Genomic DNA, 19,761 nt, shown 5'->3' on the forward strand with positions numbered 1-19,761 from the left:
AAAGTCCATGTTAAGAGAGCCGGAATAAGTGTACGATCAAAAAATAAAATAGGAGGTGCACAATGGCACTATGTAATAAAAATTCTGTGAAAATATCATAATAATCAGTGGTATATGAGGAGCTGAGGATAAAAGATGGAAAAAGATGAAAGAATGGCAGTGTCTTTGTTTTGCTATTAGTGACACGAAATATGTGTCCAATCAAAAAGTAAAATAGGAGGTGCACAATCGCACTATGTATCAAAGGTTCTGTGAAGTCTCATGAAATTTTATGCAGTGGTATAAGGGGAGTTGCGGATAAGACATGGGTACCCCAAAGCGTAACGGATGGACGGACATGCAGACAGACGGATGAACACCCTCATCACTGTAATCAGTAATTAATAATAATAACAATGAAGATAGGAAAATTGAGATGTGTACCAATTAATACCGTTTCACTTGGTAACGCATGACACCACGTCATAAATTGATCGAATGAAAATTAAAAAAGAAATAGAAAACGATCGTCTTACTGTTAGCTATCATATGTTGAATGTGCATGTATTTTGATGTACTCACGATTTAGATCGATTGGTGAAGCTTTATCAGGAAGGCAGCATTATAAGTAAGAATATCATATTTGATAAGCAGAGTGAAATAGGATATTTCCAATCTGCAATGTGACCCAAGAGTGACTATGTAGCGAACAAAAAACAATTTTCGGAAGAAGCGTGGTTTTCGTCAACTTTCTTAGCAAACAAAGTGTCCAAATAATTCTTTGAGGTATTTAATTAACACCAAATCAGCATGTTTTCAGAAAGTTATGCAAGAAAGTTAATATCAAGCTGTCAGTGAAATCAGGAAAAACAGATAAAAGGGGACCCACTCTAGAAGACACTTCAGACTAAACCCAAACTCCAGAGTAAGGGGTTATTTACAGATGTTCACATAAAGGTAAACGTCTCCGTAAGGCCCAGAAATGGTAAGTAGTCCTTTTTACTTGTTAATCAAATCACCCCTTTCTAATCAGTGTTTGGATGAATAAGGTTGTGAGACTTCTTTGGCTATAAGACATAACAGAACTGCCATGTTAAATGTGGAACTTTACATAATGTAATAAAAATTGTCACAAAATACAAAAAGGTATCCAATGATGGTGATTGTTGTCTATAGAATCTTGTAGACCAAGCTTCATATCACCATAAGTGGTAAAAGCTTGTTTTATTTCATGGTTTGTTTGCTTTCGAGAATTTTTCACTTATACCGAGACGCCACAAATTGGAGGGCTGCGAATTTTAGACCTATACTCGGCACTTAGGGTCATTGAGCAGTGAGGGATCTTTTTTTCTGCCAGCAGCTACTGCGACACGGGACCTCGGTTTATACGGTCTTATCCGAAGGACCGGTCTCCATGTCACGCAGTGTGATTCGAACCCACGACGTAACAATCAAATCCTTACTATATACGCGATTCTAAATCAAACGCTCTAACCGCGGGCGACTTATTTCATGGTAAACTAGTAAAATTATTTTGGACCCTTCACAGCCCATGAATAAGAAAAAAGGGAATATAGGAATTCTTTTTTAAATTATCTTATATATTTTCTAAACCAGAGAGCTACAGTTCTGCAGTTATATTCGACAGGGGTTATTATTCGGCTTAAAAGAAGATTCATTTTTTTTTCTTCAGACTTCCTATTACGGAACAAGAACGTTGCTTTTGTTCTGTACTTTGATCCATGCAAGCCTTTTTTGGCCGACTGTCCTATTAGAGATCAAAATACGTATACCCACAGCAGAAGAGAAAGCTTTGGTGGAAAACATGACCAGTTGGATACAGAACGAGACAATAAAGACGTACATGTCCTCGCACCTGCTTTTATGTCCCAATCAGGACATGTGTTTCGGAGATAAATTTAAGAGAAACTACACATACGAACAAAAAATTCACTCTTGTTCTTTGTGTAGCTGCAGTGATGAATGTTTCCGAAAAAAAAATTGCTGTCCTTGGCGAAATTACGTACAAAGTAAAAACAGTACCCCTAATTTTATAACATATTTGGATCACAGAGTTTCAAAGCCCTCACGCTATGATAACATTCCATTAGTATGTAGAAAAGCCGTACTTCATGAAAAATTTTACGTCGAGCAAGGATACTTTATGATTTCTTCATGTCCAGACCATTTTGTCGACGCTGAAATTGTCCGAAAATGCCAAGAATCTGAAAACGATGAACGTGATTATCGTAGGGCCCAACCTGTAACTTCTTTGCGATCGAACGAAACCTTTAAAAATCGCGACTGTGCTCTTTGCAATGAAGAACCTCCCGAGACGTTGCTGGCATGGACGACAAGGCTTTTCTGCAAGGAGGCAAAAGACACTTTCCAGATCACTTCCGAGGAAGAATTACAGAGAAAACTGTTTGTACCATCACCCTTCTGTAACGTAGATTTTTTACCCCCGTCGAATATTATGGAAGATAAAGTCAGAAAATGTTATACCGATAACATGCTAGAGAAAAAATGCAATGGTTCGAAAGATTGGGAGAAATTTGATTCAGAGACAGAAAGAGGATGTCACATGGATTATGTTAGCCCGTATACTCACTGCAAACCCATAAACACTCATCAAACTTTCAAGAACATATACTGTGCAATGTGTAACGTTAAGAATTGGACCAAAGATCTCGCTATAGAGTGTGATGACGATTTTTCGATTGGAACTATTAAATTTTCATTCTCGGCATTGCTTGATTTCAGTGGAAGCTATTCTAAGAAAGATGCCCAACCCAGGGAGTGTCCTGAACAGCAAATATATGATCCTCTGATGGCAAGTAATTCAGAATAGTCTTCCTCAACATACGCATAATCTTCATATTCTTTCTTCCGTTTATATTAAGACAAACAAGCATTCTGAGCGTATTGCATTAGCAATACTAGTCCCCTACCGGCAAGTGTAATCTGGTTCCCGTTAAGAATGGAAAATGTCATGATAATTCCGTCAAAAATCAATGTAGCGGAACGAAATTCAAACTTGATCTATAACTAATCAAGGTAAAGTCACATACCAAAAATCAGCTCAATATCTGAAAGCGTTTAGAAGAAAATTGCGGAAAACCCTTAAAAATTGAAAAGGCCATAATTCCGTCAAAAATCAATGAAGCGGAACGAAATGCAAACTTGATCTGTAACTCATCAAGAATACACTCACATACCAAAAATCAGCTCAATATCTGCAAGCGTTTAGGAAAAAAGTGCGGAAAACCAGGTGGGACAGACTGACAGACAGAGGGACAGACAGACAGACAGCTAGACAGACGGACGGACAGACTCAGAGGAAACCTATAGTCCCCTCCGGTTTCACGGGTAGGGGACTAATAAAAGTATTTGCCAAATCCCAAAACTTATATTGACAATGAGATGCATCGCTCAGGATACGATCAGATTTCTAACATGGTCGTATAGAGATCAAATTGTCTAACAAATCATTATTTTTCCCTCTCATCCTGAAAAAAAAATGTAGTCGGGTTAAAAAAAAAACTTCAGTATTCTGGATTATATGTGATTGAAACAAAGTTTACATTTTTCTATCGAACTCTGCATGACTCTTCCGAAAACTTTTCTTTGGTGTAAACTTACAGGTTATCCATAAGCTTTTTCTCGAAAAAATGGGTTTCTGTATTAATCCAATTCCAATTTAACGGAACATCTCGGGTCGGACTGAAATATGAATGTCCCTTTACTAGCCTATTAGCATAAGAGAGCACAGTTCAAGGCAAGGGCGTAACTACTATTGAGGCAAGTGAGGCAAGTGTCTCACTAAAATTTTAGAGTTTCTGAAAAATGAAAACAAGAGGCCCATGGGTCACAACGCTCACCTGTGTCAATATGGCCCTGTTGTTCTTCGTCAGCAGATTTTCCTCCTATATATTCATATGTAAAGTTTTGATCGCCTGTCACCAAACTTGAATCTATACTACCTGAGGATGCTTCCATATCAATATGACTTATCATGGCTTTGTTGTTCTTGAGAAGATTTTTTAAAGATATTTCCTATACATGTTCTATTGAAAAACTTTGATCCCCCATTATGGCCCCACCCTACTACTGGAGGATGCCTTGAACAAACTTGAATCTACAATATCTGGATGCTTCCATATCAATATGACTAATCATGGCTTTCCTGTTCTCGAAAAGATTTTTCCTATATATTCCTATATAAAACTTTGATCTCCCATTGTGGCCTCACCCTACCCTCAGAGGTCATGATTTGATAAAAAATTGAATCTACACTACATAAGGATGATTCCATATTCAATATGACTAATAGTGGCTTTGTTGTTTTCTAGAAGAAGATTTTAAACATTTTTTACTATATATTCCTATGTAAAACTTTGATGACCCATTGTGACCCCACCCTACCCCCGGGGGTCATGATTTGAACAAACTTGAATCTACACTACCTGAGGATGATTCCATATCAATATGACTAATTGTGGCTTTGCTGGTCTTGAGAAGATTTTAAAAGATTTTCCCTATATATTACTATGTATTTAAAACTTTGATCCCCCAATGTGGCCCCACCTTAGTCCCGGGGGTCATGATTTGAACAAACTTGAATCTACACTACCTGAGGATGATTCCATATCAATATGACTAATTGTGGCTTTGTTGTTATTGAGAAGAAGATTTTTCAAGATTTTTCCTATATATTCCTACATGTATATAAACTTTGATCCCTCATTCTGGCCCACCCTACCCCTGGGGGTCATGATTTGAACAAACATGAATCTTCGCTACCTGAGGATGATTCCATATCAATATGACTAATTGTGGCTTTGTTGTTATTGAAAAGAAGATTTTTCCTATATATTCCTATGTAAAACTTTGATCACCCATTCTGGCTCAACCTACCCCCGGAAGTCATGATTTGAACAAACTTGAATCTACACTACCTGAGGATGATTCCATATCAATATGACTAATTGTGGTTTTGTTGTTCTTGAGAAGAAGTATTTTAAAGATTTTTCCTATATATTCCTATGTAAAACTTTGATCACCCGTTGTGGCCACACCCTAACCCCGGCGGTCATGATTTGAACAGACTTGAACTTACACTACCTGAGGATGATTCCATATCAATATAACTAATTGTGTTTTTGTTGTTCTTGAGAAGAAGATTTTTCAAGAGTTTTCCTATATTTATTCCTATGTAAAACTTTGATCCCCCATTCTGGCCCCACCCTTCCCCTGGGAGTCATGATTTGTACTAACTTGAATCTACACTATCTGAGGATGATTCCATATCAATATGACTAATTGTGGCTTTGTTGTTCTTGAAAATAAGATTTTTATAGATTTTTCCTATATATTCCTATGTGAAACTTTGAACCCCCATTCTGGCCACACCCTACCCCTGGGGGTCATGATTCGAACAAACTTGAATCTACACTACCTGAGGATGATTCCAAATCAATATGACTAATTGTGGTTTTGTTGTTCTTGAGAAGAAGTATTTTAAAGATTTTTCCTATATATTCCTATGTAAAACTTTGATCACCCATTGTGGCCCCACCCTAACCCCGGGGGTCATGATTTGAACAAACTTGAATCTACACTATCTGAGGATGATTCCATATCAATATAACTGATTGTGTTTTTGTTGTTCTTGAGAAGAAGATTTTTCAAGAGTTTTCCTATATTTATTCCTATGTAAAACTTTGATCCCCCATTCTGGCCCTTCCCCTGGGAGTCATGATTTGAACAAACTTGAATCTACACTACCTGCGGATGATTCCATATCAATATGACTAATTGTGGCTTTGTTGTTATTGAGAAGAAGATTTTTATAGATTTTTCCTATATATTCCTATGTGAAACTTTGAACCCCCATTCTGGCCCCACCCTACCCCCCGGGGTCATAATTTGAACAAACTTAAATTTACACTACCTCAGGATGATTCCATATCAATATGACTAATTGTGGCTTTGTTGTTCTTGAAAAGAAGATTTTTCAAGATTTTTCCTATATATTCCTACGTAAAACTTTAATCTCCAATTCTGGCCCCACCCTATACCCCCGGGAGTCATGATTTGAACAAACTTGAATCTACACTACCTTAAGATGATCTCATATCAATATGACTAATTGTGGCTATGTTGTTCTTGAGAAGAAGTATTTTAAAGATTTTCCTTATATATTCCTATGTAAAACTTTGATCACCCGTTGTGGCCACACCCTAACCCCGGGGGTCATGATTTGAACAGACTTGAATTTACACTACCTGAGGATGATTCCATATCAATATAACTAATTGTGTTTTTGTTGTTCTTGAGAAGAAGATTTTTCAAGAGTTTTCCTATATTTATTCCTATGTAAAACTTTGATCCCCCATTCTGGCCCCACCCTTCCCCTGGGAGTCATGATTTGAACTAACTTGAATCTACACTATCTGAGGATGATTCCATATCAATATGACTAATTGTGGCTTTGTTGTTCTTGAGAAGAAGATTTTTCAAGATTTTTCCTATATATTCCTACGTAAAACTTTAATGTCCAATTCTGGCCCCACCCTATACCCCCGGGAGTCATGATTTGAACAAACTTGAATCTACACTACCTTAAGATGATCTCATATCAATATGATTAATTGTGGCTATGTTTTTATTGAGAAGAAGTATTTTAAAGATTTTTCCTACATATTCCTATGTAAAACTTTGATCCCCCATTCTTGCCCCACCCTACCCCTGGGGGTCATGATTTGAACAAACTTGAATCTACACTACCTGAGGATGATTCCATATTAATATGACTAATTGTGGCTTTGTTGTTCTTGAGAAGGTTTTTTTTAAGATTTTTCCTATATATTCCAAAGTAAAACTTTGATTCCCCATTGTTGCCCCATCCTACCCCTGGGGGTCATGATTTGAACAAACTTGAATCTACACTATGTAATGAAGGTTTCACATAAGTTTCAACTTTTCTGGCCCAATGGTTCTTGAGAAGAAGATTTTTAAAAGATGACACTAAATTTTCACCAATTCTTAATTATCTCCCCTTGGAAGAGGGCGTGGCCCCTCATTTGAAAAACTTGAACCCTCTTCACCCAAGGATGCTTTGTGGCAAGTTTGGTTGAAATTGGCCCAGTGGTTCTGGAGAAGAAGTCGAAAATGTGAAAAGTTTACAGACGGACGGACAGACAGACAGACAGACGGACTACAGACAAAATGTGATCAGAAAAGCTCACTTGAGCTTTCAGCTCAGGTGAGCTACAAAGTTTAACTTAATTGGTGTCTTTGTACTAAATTAATGCTCTCAACTTATGTTTCAGTTTCTCTAAATCGTCATTTCATCAGGTGCTTCATTATAGTTTAGAACGCATGAAAAAATTTAAAGCGTGAAACTTTCAAAGACTGAGTCTTTAATTTGCTAAAATCCAGGTTTAGGGAACTCCCCCCCCCTCCCCCCCCCCGGTAACTTTCATCAGGACTCTACCCTGGACCCGCTTGGGACTTGGATGGCCCCTATAGATCCCTCCCTTGCCTCACTAAAAATTGAGTCTAGTTACGGCCTTGCAAGGTATATTTCTGATGCTATAGAAAACGAGACTTCGTGTCATGCGCTTCGGGGAAAAAACTACTATACAGAGCCACCTATATATACATTTATTAAACTTTCATGTGAGTGAGTTGAATGTAATTGGTCGAGAAACAATAAAACATAAAAATTGATAAAAATTACTAATACCCATTGAATGACGAAATCACGCCCTCCATCATGTTAGGGCGAATCATTCATCAGTATAACAAATATTGTATGTAGTTGAGGGTAACCTTTGAATTTTTCATCCCTCGACCTCAGCTGTACCTCGGTTCACAATGACTTTCCTGGGTTGAAAATTTTCAATGTTAGCCTCAACTACATGCAATATTTATATAATGTACAGAGTTGGAGTTTGATGTCTTTCTATGATTAATTAAAAATAATCACCTCTAAAATATTAAATTACAGAAAATGAACCACCCTCCTTGTTCTACTCATTCAAAAATTTAGTATTAAATTGAAATTATCTGGTCTGTTACAAACAAAACTCGCGAATTTTCGTTTAAAATTTGTCCGGTCCTCGAATGAGTATTTGTATGGTTGGTGTAAACATTGACAACATTTTATAATTTTGTTTGGAAGATATTTTATTGTATTATTCAAAAGGATTGGATATAATTTCATCCAACTCAGTGAATTATTTCCTTGATTTGTTGTGCCCTGTTAACTGATTAAAGCTATGAAGACTCTAAGCTATTTTCCTTTTCAAGCAACATTCGTAAAAATATCTCTTTGATGAATTCATATAATTCTTTAAGTTCAAGAAGTCAAACCTTGTTATCTCGAACTTGCCGGGACCAAAAGTAAACTTCGAGATATCCAAAGATTCGCGATAACATTAAAGCTGAACACTACTCGTAAAAGGCATTGCCCGCCATATTTCTCTTTCATCGACGCTATCCCTACAACCCTTATTAAAGCTGAACACGACTCGTAAATAGGCACACGCCATTTTCGATGTACGATATCAGGACCGGGGTATACTCTTCGCATTCGTTACACCTGACTGCTTTATTGTCACGGGTATCGGCGTGGAATGGCGACCCGTGTTCTTGCTGGTTATCTTGCATTCCCTTTGTTTACATTTTATTGCAGCAACGTGTATTTGTGTTTGTTTGTATACTGCACTGACCTGTGCAACTGTTGTAAGTTTCTTTGGTATCTTACTCTCCTGCATAAGAAGAAGTACTCAGTTATTTTTTGTCGCTACCGAGTGCTGTATAGGAATACGTCCGTCTGCTCCAGTGACGATTGATTACACTGAACAGTGTTTGTTTGTTTGTATGTTGTTTAACGTCCCTCTCGAGAATTTTTCACTCATATGGAGACGCTGGTGGAGAGCTACAAATTTTGTGCTATACTCGGCACTTACGGCCATTGAGCAGTGAGGGATCCTTTTCGTGCCAGCACCTACTGCGACACGGGAACTCGGTTTATACGGTCTCATCCGAAGGACCGGTCTCCACGTCCCACAGTGGGATTCGAACCCGCGACGTGAGGATCAACTCCTTACTCCGCGACTCTAGAGCAGACGCTCTAACCACTGCGCCACGCGGGCGACCACTGAAACAGTGACTAAGTGAGCGGCTTTATATATGGATCCTCAGATATAGCGAGAGACGAAGCAAACAGTATGATTCGTAAAAGGAATGTGTCCGTCATATTTGCTTCGTCTCTCGCTATATCTGAGGATCCATATATAAAGCCGCTCACTTAGTCACTGTTTCAGTGGTCGCCCGCGTGGCGCAGTGGTTAGAGCGTCTGCTCTAGAGTCGCGGAGTAAGGAGTTGATTAACAGTTCGAAGTATTTCACTGTAGAGGTCTCAGCTGGGTGGGCGTATATCTTGCATTGTCGTGTTACTCGGTCGAGATGAAATTATTGAATTTTACGCACTTTTTCCGAGCCAGGAGAAAAGTATCATCAAATATACAAATCGATGCATTATTAACAAACAGAAACTGCACATAAACAAGGGATAAATGCACAAAATCTAAAACCACGAAAGGAATACTACAACTCGGCCACGAGTTTCATGTGTGTAATCTGGTGTAACGAAATCTAAGGGTTTAAATACCTGTGTGACGGTGCCTATTTATGAGTAGTGTTTAGCTTTAAGATAACGAGGTGGGGACTGCCAACTCACTTCGACATATATCACTGGTAATCGATATATTGGTGTTTGAGAAACGAAGTTCAACTGTTTTTGTATGACATGCTACCCCATCTTCCTCCAAGAAAAAAATCGCCACGAAGTACGCCTCCTACAGGTGTATTAGATTTGTTTTGATAGAATTTTGTACTTTTTTCAAGAAAGTCCTAATAGAAGGCTATAAAGTGTAGACGCAGGAGGTCAACAACACTGGAGTATCTTTAAATTTAGATCAAATTTAAGTCGATGGTGGTTTATATTAAATAATGAAAGCATCGCAAAGCCGAGCATCCCTCGCGAGAGCACATCTATCTCGATGTAAATTATAGTGAGTGGGTGAGTTTGTGCGTAACGGAAGTACACATGTATTATCCCCTCCAACTTCGTTGCAAGGGTGTATAAAACTTGCTTCTTTGACAGTCTGTATTTTGTAAATCTTTCGTAGCCCCATGGACCATAATTTAAGCAAATTGAATATACACTACATGCGAGATGCTTGCAGATTATTTTTGACTTACCGAAATTGACTTGCCCTGCTGCATGCTCTTGCGATGATATATTTCAAATATTCATGTATATCCCTATGTTATACACTGACCCCCTGTTGTGGCTGCACCTTAGACAAGCGCCATAATTTGAAAAAAAAAATGAATTTGCACAATATTGAGATCCTTGTAAATTTTGATTTTTATAAATTCATTTTGTTTATCTTTCAGAGGAAATGTCTTCAAATAAATTGCGGGTCAAGTCTGATGTATGAAAACAATGAATGTGTTCCAATTCACAAAATGATAGACCATCACTTTTATGAAATCAACTTGATATTTACACCACACAGAAGAGATACGAACACAACTGTACTTGGAGCTCTCTCTGCGATTTTAGATGAACTACTGAGGAATAACGACATTCAGAGGCATATGACTGTTCTTCATAGCATGTCTAACGAAGATGACAGATACCGTAATTCTGTAGAAGATTCTGATTTTTATATTGCCGTGTATGTAGAATTGAAAGTTAAAGAACTTCACAATCACAAAAAATATATGGAAAATCTCATTGATATATTTCGCTTCTCGTCCTCGTTATCCAAGACTTTCAAAATTGAAATTATTGGCCAATCATTTAGTTCAAAATATTACCCTATGTTTTTATCAGGCCAGGTCGTAAAATTCTTCCAGAATCCTTTTTCTGCCGACTTATGGTATCCACAATTGACTATTCCGGGTAAAATTGTAAGTATTTTAAATGTTGATAGATATATGCGGTCAGTCTTAGCTCCAGTTACTTTGTGTCCAAGAGTAACAATACACAAAAGTCAAACCAAAGTTATTGTGTCCAAATTAACACTCTGTTTAGTCGATTATAATTTTTGTGTTAAATCAGAGTACTTCACGGAATCGCCAGATAAAGCTAAGGTGGAGGTCTGTGTGGATCAGTATGTGCAGGGAATGAATGCAGCCTTCTCCATATCATTGAAATCGTTTACAGAAGAAAGAGTTTTGTCGATGATTTGCCTATCTTTATCCTCATTCGGATGTATTGGGTCAGTGGTGACACTTATTATACATGACGAAATCAAACATCTTTATGGGTTAAATGTTGTCTCTACATCTATACATTTGTTACTAGCTAACATCTTCTACTTTCTTTCTACGGTCTCACCCTTCTCATCCATTCTCTGCATGACTGTGGGCGCCATTACCCACTTCCTTTGGCTATCAGTTATGACGTGGATGACGTCTTCCTGTTTTTCTTTCTTCCGTATGTTTACGACCACCCGGTTAACAAAACTAGAAACTCCTCCTACGAGGAAAAAGTTTCTCTGGAATATGTTTTGCAGTTTCTTTTTCCCATTTTCCATGGTATCGTTGAATGTACTGATAAGTTTTCTTGTATTCCCAAACCATAGTTATGGGTATTCAATGTTCACGTGTTACATCTCTAAACCGGAAATGATCTTTTACACCTTTGCTTTGCCTTTAGCAGTAATGGTCGTCCTTAATATCTTTATGGTTATAATGACAGCCCGTAGAATCAAGATAAGACGTAGCGCATCGTTGCTCCTAGACAATGACCGACGCATGGTTCTTATTTTCTGTAGATTGTCTACACTCACTGGGGGGGCGTGGCTGTTCGGATTTTTTCATCAAATTTTCCAGATTCAAGTGTTTTCGTACTTGCACATTCTCAGCACTGGTACACAAGGTGTATTTATTTTCTTTGCGTTTGCATTCCAGTTGATTTCAAAGAGTTTTAAAACTTGGAAAATGGAGAAAACAAAGTCGCAGGCAACTGACACGGCAGAAAGCATGTAAAAATGGATATGAAAAATCTTCTTTCAGAATGATTATTCGCAGACTTCTCTTTCTAGAGGTAGATCTCCCTTTACTACACATGATTCTTATATATTTCAATACGTATTAATGATGACAAAACAAAATAATAAAAGACGTACACGAATTATTAATTAAATTTATTTATCAGTACTGAATTTATCATTTCAATTTCAAATTGTACGGTCGTTGGAAAGCATTTACAAGTCATCGCTGGACAAAGCTCATGTGCAAGAGGGAGCAGGAAAACCCACAAAAATTATGTTTCCAACTTTGTTAATGAGGAAACTTCTGAATATTAATTTTGATTCTATATACATGTACAACGCTAACTCTTCTTTTACTCGTATTGGACCCAGAGTTGAAAAATGAAACTGAAGAATGCCAATTTTTTTTTTTTTTGGGGGGGGGGGGTATATACAAAGTATACATGAGGGTTATGGACCCCTCCCCCTGGAATTTTCAGAATTCTTAAGGATCATTGATACTCTGATAAGAGAAATAACTCCTAAAGGGATAAATGTCTTTTAATCATTTATAAGTTACCTATCTACCTATTCCTTGTTATGCCCGGGGGCATATAGGGCAAGGACTAGACTTCTTTACTTCTCTATGTCTTGAACACTTTTCCACAGTCCTTCGCCAGGTGTTCTTTGATTGACCAGGTCTCCTATTCCCTTCTGGTGTCTGCTACTTTGGTGATGTTGTTGGCTGATTTTCTTAACACATGCCCTATTTATTGCCATCTCCGTTTTGTCAATAAAGTTCTCATATCGTCTGTGTTTGCTTTTTCATGGAGCTCCACAATGGTTATTTTATTTGGCCAAAAAATCCTCATGATCCTTCTGAGGCATCCATTGTGGAAACTAGAAAGTCTGCATATGTCTCCTTCTGTCATTCTCCAGCATTCTGCCCCATAGAGTAGGACAGACAGGACGCAGCTGTTATAGATTCCTATTTTTGTCCTTCTACTTATATCATTTTTTTCCAGATGCTCTTGAGGCTGATGAAGGCACCCCTAGCTTTACTTAGTCTGGCCTTTATATATTTGTCCGCACCTCATCTGAGGTTACTATGCTTCAAAGATAGGTAAATGATGTTGTGTTGCTCAGGTTATTTCCACCTACCTGTATTCTTGCTGGTTGTTTGGTATTTAATGACATAACTTCATTTTTTTTAATATTGATTTTCAGTCCAATTTTTTCTGCGTTACTCTGTCATTTTGATGTTTTACGTTGCATATGCTTTTCTAGGTGTGACTGTAGGGCCAAGTCATCTGCGTAGTCTAGGTCTTCAAGACTGGTAAAAAGAGTCCATCTTATTTCTGTGTTGTCGCCACTAAGAGTTGATTTTATTACCCAGTCTATTGCTAGTATAAAAAGAAGAGCTTACATCACACAGACCTGCCTCACGCCAGATTTTACTATGAAGCATGCATCTGATGAGCTGCCTAAAGAGCAATAAAACTCCAAGTAAAACGCTTTAATCAGTTCAGCTATCTTTGATGGTATTCCGTAATGCCTTAAGATCTTCCATAAGCTTTCTCTGTGAATACTGTCAAAGGCTTTTTCAAAGTCGATAATTTGATTATAAGGTGCCTTTGCCACTCTGTGCATTGCTCTATAATGTTTCTTGGGGTAAATACCTGCTCACAACAGGTTTTTCCTTACCTGAAACCTGCTTGCTCTTGTCTTATTTTGGCATCGACTGCAGTCTTAATTCTGAAGATATTATTCTGTTGAAAATCTTACTAGGTATTGATAGTTAGGTGATGCCCCTCCGGTTATTACAGTTAGTTAGATCTCCTTTCTTTGGCAGTTTGATATTTCCTTTGGATCATGTCGTAGGTATTGTATTATTCCAGATCTTGGTGAATAATGGGTGTTATATGTCAGCTGCTATGTTTGGATCTGCTTTAAGACAGTTGGTCATTTCCAGGTGCTTTGTTGTTTTTAAGGGATGTTATTGCTTTGTATATTTCAGCTTTAGATGGTTCCTCTGTTTTAATTTCTAAATCAGTGTCAGCTTCCTGTATATGTGCCAGCTCGTTAGGCTCTGGGCGATTAAACAGTTCTTCAAATGCTCTTCTCTCCATCTTTCATCTTGTTCTCTTTCGGATGTAATGAGGTTGCCTTGCTTGTCTTTCACAGGCATGCTTTTTTTTTCCTTTCCACTCAACTTTTTCGTTATTTGATGGAGATCCCCCATTCTTTGTTCATTAACAGCTTTCTCGGCTTCTCTTGTCATATCTGTTCTTGAGATCTAATCTAAAGTCTTGTCTTGTTTTCTCTTAGATTGCCTGTATCTATTCGCCTACTGTTGCTTTTTGGCGCTACTTTCATCAGTTCGAGCTTTATGTTGGCAGTAACAAGATGCTGATCACTTCCAACATCAGCCCCACGCTTCACTTTCACATCCTGTAAAGATCCTTTCCATTTTTCATTGATAGCAATGTGGTCGATTTGGTTTTTATCTCTCCCTCCAGGTGACACCCATTTGAGTTTGTGTATCTCCTTATGCTGAAACAGTGTTCCACCAACGACCATGATGCTGTCTCCACGTATTCACCGTTCTCATTCATACTTCCACAGCCATGCCTCCCCATGACTTTTTCATGACCGACATTATCATTTCCAACTTTTGCACGGAGGTCTCCTGTGATGATTATGATTTATAAGTTAGTGAAGTTGAAATGATTTTTGTTCAATTTTGTCCCGCAAGGTGTGCTAAAATTTTGCAATTTTAAAAATAAAGTACATTCTTTTTTAAATCTTAGACGTTCAAATATATTATATGAGTGAACAGAGGGATTATGAAACTTAAATTTCGATTAAAAAAAAAAACAACGAAAAACTTACTCTGGACACCCCCCATCCACCCCCTCTCCCGAAAACACGAGCCCCTCTTAATATGGAAAGGAGATATCTCTCTGAAGAAATTTATTTCACTTACCCCACCCCCACTCCTTACGAAATAGGATTTTCAAGTTTGTGCAAGTTTTTATTTTTTCTTCTGATGAGACTGACATTTGTTAAGTTGATGTGCCTCCCCCCCTCCCCCCTCGGAAAAAAAATCGTCTGTCCGCCCCTGGTGTCATATGCCTGCACGTATGCATTATGTGTTTATTTGTAATATTCATTTTGTATGAGGTATATAAATGTATAGTACAGGTGTATTGTAAACATACTTTCAAATTAAGTTGATTAAAAAAAACATGCTTAATTGTTTTGCAGCGTTTATGACATGATGAAATATATTCCTACTGTAGTTAACGAATGGAACTCTGTTCCACTTGAAATTAGAAATTTACAATCAATGTCATATTTTAAATCTATAATTAGTATTGAAGGTCTGTTCCACCACCGTACTTTACATGTGGTATCAGACGACTTGATGTTCTTCGATCCAGACTTCGACATAATTGTGTATTGAATAATGACCTCTACAGATGCAATTAATATCAAGTCCTCTGTGCTCGTGTGGTAGAGTAGTGGATAAATATTATTTTTATGCTCCGTATCGAAGATTTGGGGGTATATAGTTTTGTCCTGTCCGTCCACCTGTCTGTCTGTCTGTTTGTCCGCAAAAACTTTATCATTGCCCATGACTATTGATTGGAGCTATGGCTTTCATATTTCACGTGTGTATTCCTTGTGACAAGACCTTTCTTTGGTTACCATCGTATTTTACCTTTTGACCTTGACCATGGAGTTTGACTCAGTTTTGAAAATTTTACCCAACTTTAATCTTGGCCATAACTTTTGAACGGTTGGTGCTAGAGCTTTCATACTTCACATGTGTAATCCTTATGACAAGACCTTCCTTTGGATACCAACAACGTTGACCTTGACGTAGGAGTTTGACACTCTTTTGAAAAACTTTAACTTTGGCAATAATTTTTGAACGGTTGGTGCTAAGGCTTTCATACTTCACATTTGTACTACTTGTGACATGACCTTCCCTTGATTACCAACAAATTTGACCCTTTGACATTGACCTTGGAGTTTGACCTACTTTTGCAAACTTTTACCCAACATTAATCTTGGCCATAAATTTTGAACGGTTGGTGATAGGGCTTTTATACTTCACATATGTAATCCTTGTGACAAGACCTTTCTTTGGATGTCAACAAATTTGACCCTTAGACCTTGATCTTGAAGTTTGACCTTCTTTTGAAAAACTTTGACCCTGGACATAACTTTCGAACAGTTGGTTCCAGGGCTTTCATATTTAAACTGTCTATTGCTTGTGACAAGACCTTCCTTTGGATACCAACAATTGTAATCAATTGACCTTGACCTTGAGTTTGATCTACTTTTGAAAAACTTTAACCTTGGTCATAACTTTTGAACGATTTGTGCTACGGCTTGCTTTCATATTTCACGTGTATTCCTTGTGAGAAGGCCTTTCCTTGGGCACCATTGATTTTTACCATTTGACCTTGACCATGATGCTTGACTTACTTTTGAAAAAAACTTTAACCTTTTCCATATATATATTCAATGGTTGCTGTTTGGGCTTTCATATTTCACAGGTATATTCCTCGAGACAAGGCCTAACTTTGGGTACCAATATATTTGATTTGCATTTGAGAAAGTTTAACCTTTGCTATAATTTGTCATATGGGGGCATCAGTACTAGTGTTTCACGAACACATCTTGTTTTTTTTATTCCAAAGTGTGTGAAATCCAGAAAAGAATTTTTTACTTTTAAGTTGACAAAATCCACATTTAAGATACAGGTCTTATTATGAGGGATAGATCCATTGAGTGCTGCAGAGAATAAACGTCTCTTCTCTTTTCTTCAAACATTCATTTAACATTCTGGTAGATTTCCTTGTTAGTATTAATAAATATACCAATATATGTATATATATAAAACTACATATATCTAAATGTATCTACAAAATGTATCGGTTTGAAAATTTTTGCAAATACTATGAATTTTAAAAACTTTAAAACTTCATGTATAACTGTGACAATTTAGATGATAGGGAGAGGTTTTCAGAAGAGAAGTTTTCAGAACTTGTGCCCAATCCTTTTGTTATTATGAATTACAATGAAATATGTTAAAACCATGATTAAATATAATTATGTGCTCAGTAACTTTCTACTGTTTTTATGCCCCCGTAATCGAAGATTCGGGGGTATATATAGTTTTTGCCCTGTCCGTCCACCTGTCTGTCGATTTGTCTGTTTGTCCGCAAAAACTTTAACATTGCCAATAACTTTTGATTGGTTGAAGCTTTGGCTTTCATATTTCACATGTGTATTTCTTGTGAGAAGACCTTTCTTTGGGTACCATCATTTTTGACCTTGGAGTTTTACCCAGTTTTGCAAAATTTTACCAAACTTAAACCTTGGCCATGAATTTGAACAATTGGTGCTCGGACTTTTATACTTCCTTGTGAAAAGACCTTCCTTTGGATACCAACAAATTTGATCCTTTAACCTTGACCTAGGAGTTTGGCCTACTTTTGAAAAGCTTTAACCTTGGACATAACTTTTGAACGGTTGGTGCTAGGGCTTTCACACACTTCACATATGTACTTCTTGTGACAAGACCTTACTTTGTATACCTACAACTTTGACCCTTTGACTTTCACCTTGGAGTTTGACTTTTGAAAAACTTTAACCTTGACCATAACTTTTGAACATATTTAACATATTTTCAGTCATGTACTTGTATATTTTGTGCTTAGTCATTTTTATTGTATCTTGTATGCAATTTTTATATACTAGTGGAATGAAGAGTATTGTGTATTTCATCAAAAAGTTTTGTTATTTATTTAGCGCATATTTATATATTTAAATATCTTTCCTTAAGAATCTTTGCAAATTAGAAGACTGTTCATTTTCTCATGAACTACCATGGATGAGTATGAATATCTCCATTGTTACGTCATAATACCGCACTCGACGTCAAAACTATAGTGCAAACTGTTTTGCTTAAAAAATGACAGTTGAATAGCGTATTTTGTGGCGACTCATATGAAAAATAATGTAAATATAAGAAATGAATTTAATTTTTGAAAATTCATAAGGTACATGAACTACAACGCTTCACGCCGGCATATTTATCATGAAGCGCTAACGCGCTTCATGAAATATGCCGTCGTGAAGCGTCGTAGTTCATGTCCTCATGAATCTACGAAAATTAAATTCATTTCTTAAATAAACGCACAGAAAAAAGTACTCTTTCCACCAACCTTAAAAATTACAACAATGTAAGTCTGATTTTTCTATCAAATTCAGAAAAGCTCACCTCAGGGTCATGATGAGGAACGACATCGAAACTTTGGATGTAGCTTCCTCCCACAATACCTGACCTTGCACTTTTTCCAAAAATAGTTATAAATATCAGCCATCCAAGGGAACTAGCAATCGTTACACTTCAACAAGACGTATTTTGTCATTCTTTTCTTTTTAATAAATGCATAGTGTTTATAATATTGATCCTTTCACTTGGAAAGTTATACATAATTGCATAATTTAGCATTGTACAATATTAATATGTAGGTACACATAAATTCGGCAGTGTTTCAGAGAAGAAAAATAAAAAAAATTCATTGATTTACGATAATCATCACACATATCAAAAGAGCTTCTAAATCCTTTTGCCAATTATTTGTATTTCATATATTACATACACTTCATTTCATTTAGGGCTTAATATTATTAAATTAAAACATTTGAGCAAAAAATAAGTTATAAATGTGGTAGTTGTACTTAGTTTTATTTTATTTTAATTAATGCTATATATTTTATTTCAGGAATTAATCATTCATTCATTCATCCATACATCTATACAAGCGCTGCGCCTGCATTACTAATATATTATTTATTTATACGTTTAAATCATAAACATCCCTATTTAAATAATGGTTTAACCCAAAGACTATGGGTTAAGGTAGATATAAGGATTAGTCCATTTATAAATAAGGGTAGTGTCTGTTTTCCTACATTCTATTGGTCAGTTGGTATTGTTTGGTCAAAGTTGTCCATTCAGGCGGGAAACCTTTGTTTTATTATCCCATTCAAAGATACTGTCTGAGAAGGGTGTAGCTAGAGATTTGTGATTGCTTAAAATTTAATATTTGATATTTTGGAGTATATTAAACACCCATAAACTGTAAGTAAACCTTTTATAAACACATCTAATGATCATAAACTAAAATTAAAGATAATGAATGAAAATAAAGTATTTTAATATAAACTTGCTAAATGAGTATGAATGTGCCAGAGTGAAAGTTCTAAAGTTATTAAAGTTAAGATTGATATTGTAAAGTAAGAGCAAGTTATGTTTTAATCTAATTCATGTAGATCTTTGGAATTAAGATCTGGGTTTGAATTATTATGATTTTATAATTTATTAATCCATTAGGTCATCATGTAATAATTCTTTAAAGTCATCCTGATCAAGAGATAAATCACTCAGTTCCATACACTGGTATGTTAAACTCATATTTTTAAAGTATTGTAAATATTTCAGTATAGAGAAATATAATTTACATCATTAATTCAGTAAGAGTTTCAAAGAGTTATCGCCCTTTGAATGCGTTTATATAAAGTGTAAAGTAATGGCCTAAATGAATGTTTTATGTGTTTAAATTGTGATCGTTTTGTGTTGTAAAGTGAATGTGCTTGTTTATATGTTGTCTATGTATTTATATGTTGTTATTGTTATTTTA

The 19,761-nt window shown here is 36.5% G+C and overlaps 1 protein-coding gene across 1 annotated transcript; it reads left to right on the forward strand.

Annotated features, from left to right (window-relative positions):
* The first annotated feature begins 145 nt into the window (after positions 1-145).
* LOC133189850 (uncharacterized) lies at positions 146-12,053 on the forward strand. Its single transcript, XM_061325242.1, has 3 exons — positions 146-208; positions 1,673-2,812; positions 10,452-12,053. The coding sequence occupies exons 1-3, from the start codon at positions 146-148 to the stop codon at positions 12,051-12,053; spliced, it is 2,805 nt and encodes a 934-aa protein (XP_061181226.1).
* Positions 12,054-19,761: the final 7,708 nt, after the last annotated feature.

The sequence above is a fragment of the Saccostrea echinata genome, unplaced genomic scaffold, assembly GCF_033153115.1.
Source record: "Saccostrea echinata isolate AGI-Se365-2 ecotype Australia unplaced genomic scaffold, CSIRO_AGI_Sech_v1 ptg000020l, whole genome shotgun sequence".
Taxonomy (NCBI): Eukaryota; Metazoa; Mollusca; class Bivalvia; order Ostreida; family Ostreidae; genus Saccostrea; species Saccostrea echinata.

Excerpts from the sequence above, each read along its gene's own strand:
- LOC133189850 (XM_061325242.1), top strand. The coding sequence starts at position 146 with ATGAAAGAATGGCAGTGTCTTTGTTTTGCTATTAGTGACACGAAATAT. Across the intron at positions 209-1,672 it reads AATATGTGTCCAATCAAAAA|ACTTCCTATTACGGAACAAG; the intron begins GTAAAATAGGAG and ends TTTTTTCTTCAG. Across the intron at positions 2,813-10,451 it reads AAATATATGATCCTCTGATG|AGGAAATGTCTTCAAATAAA; the intron begins GCAAGTAATTCA and ends TTTATCTTTCAG.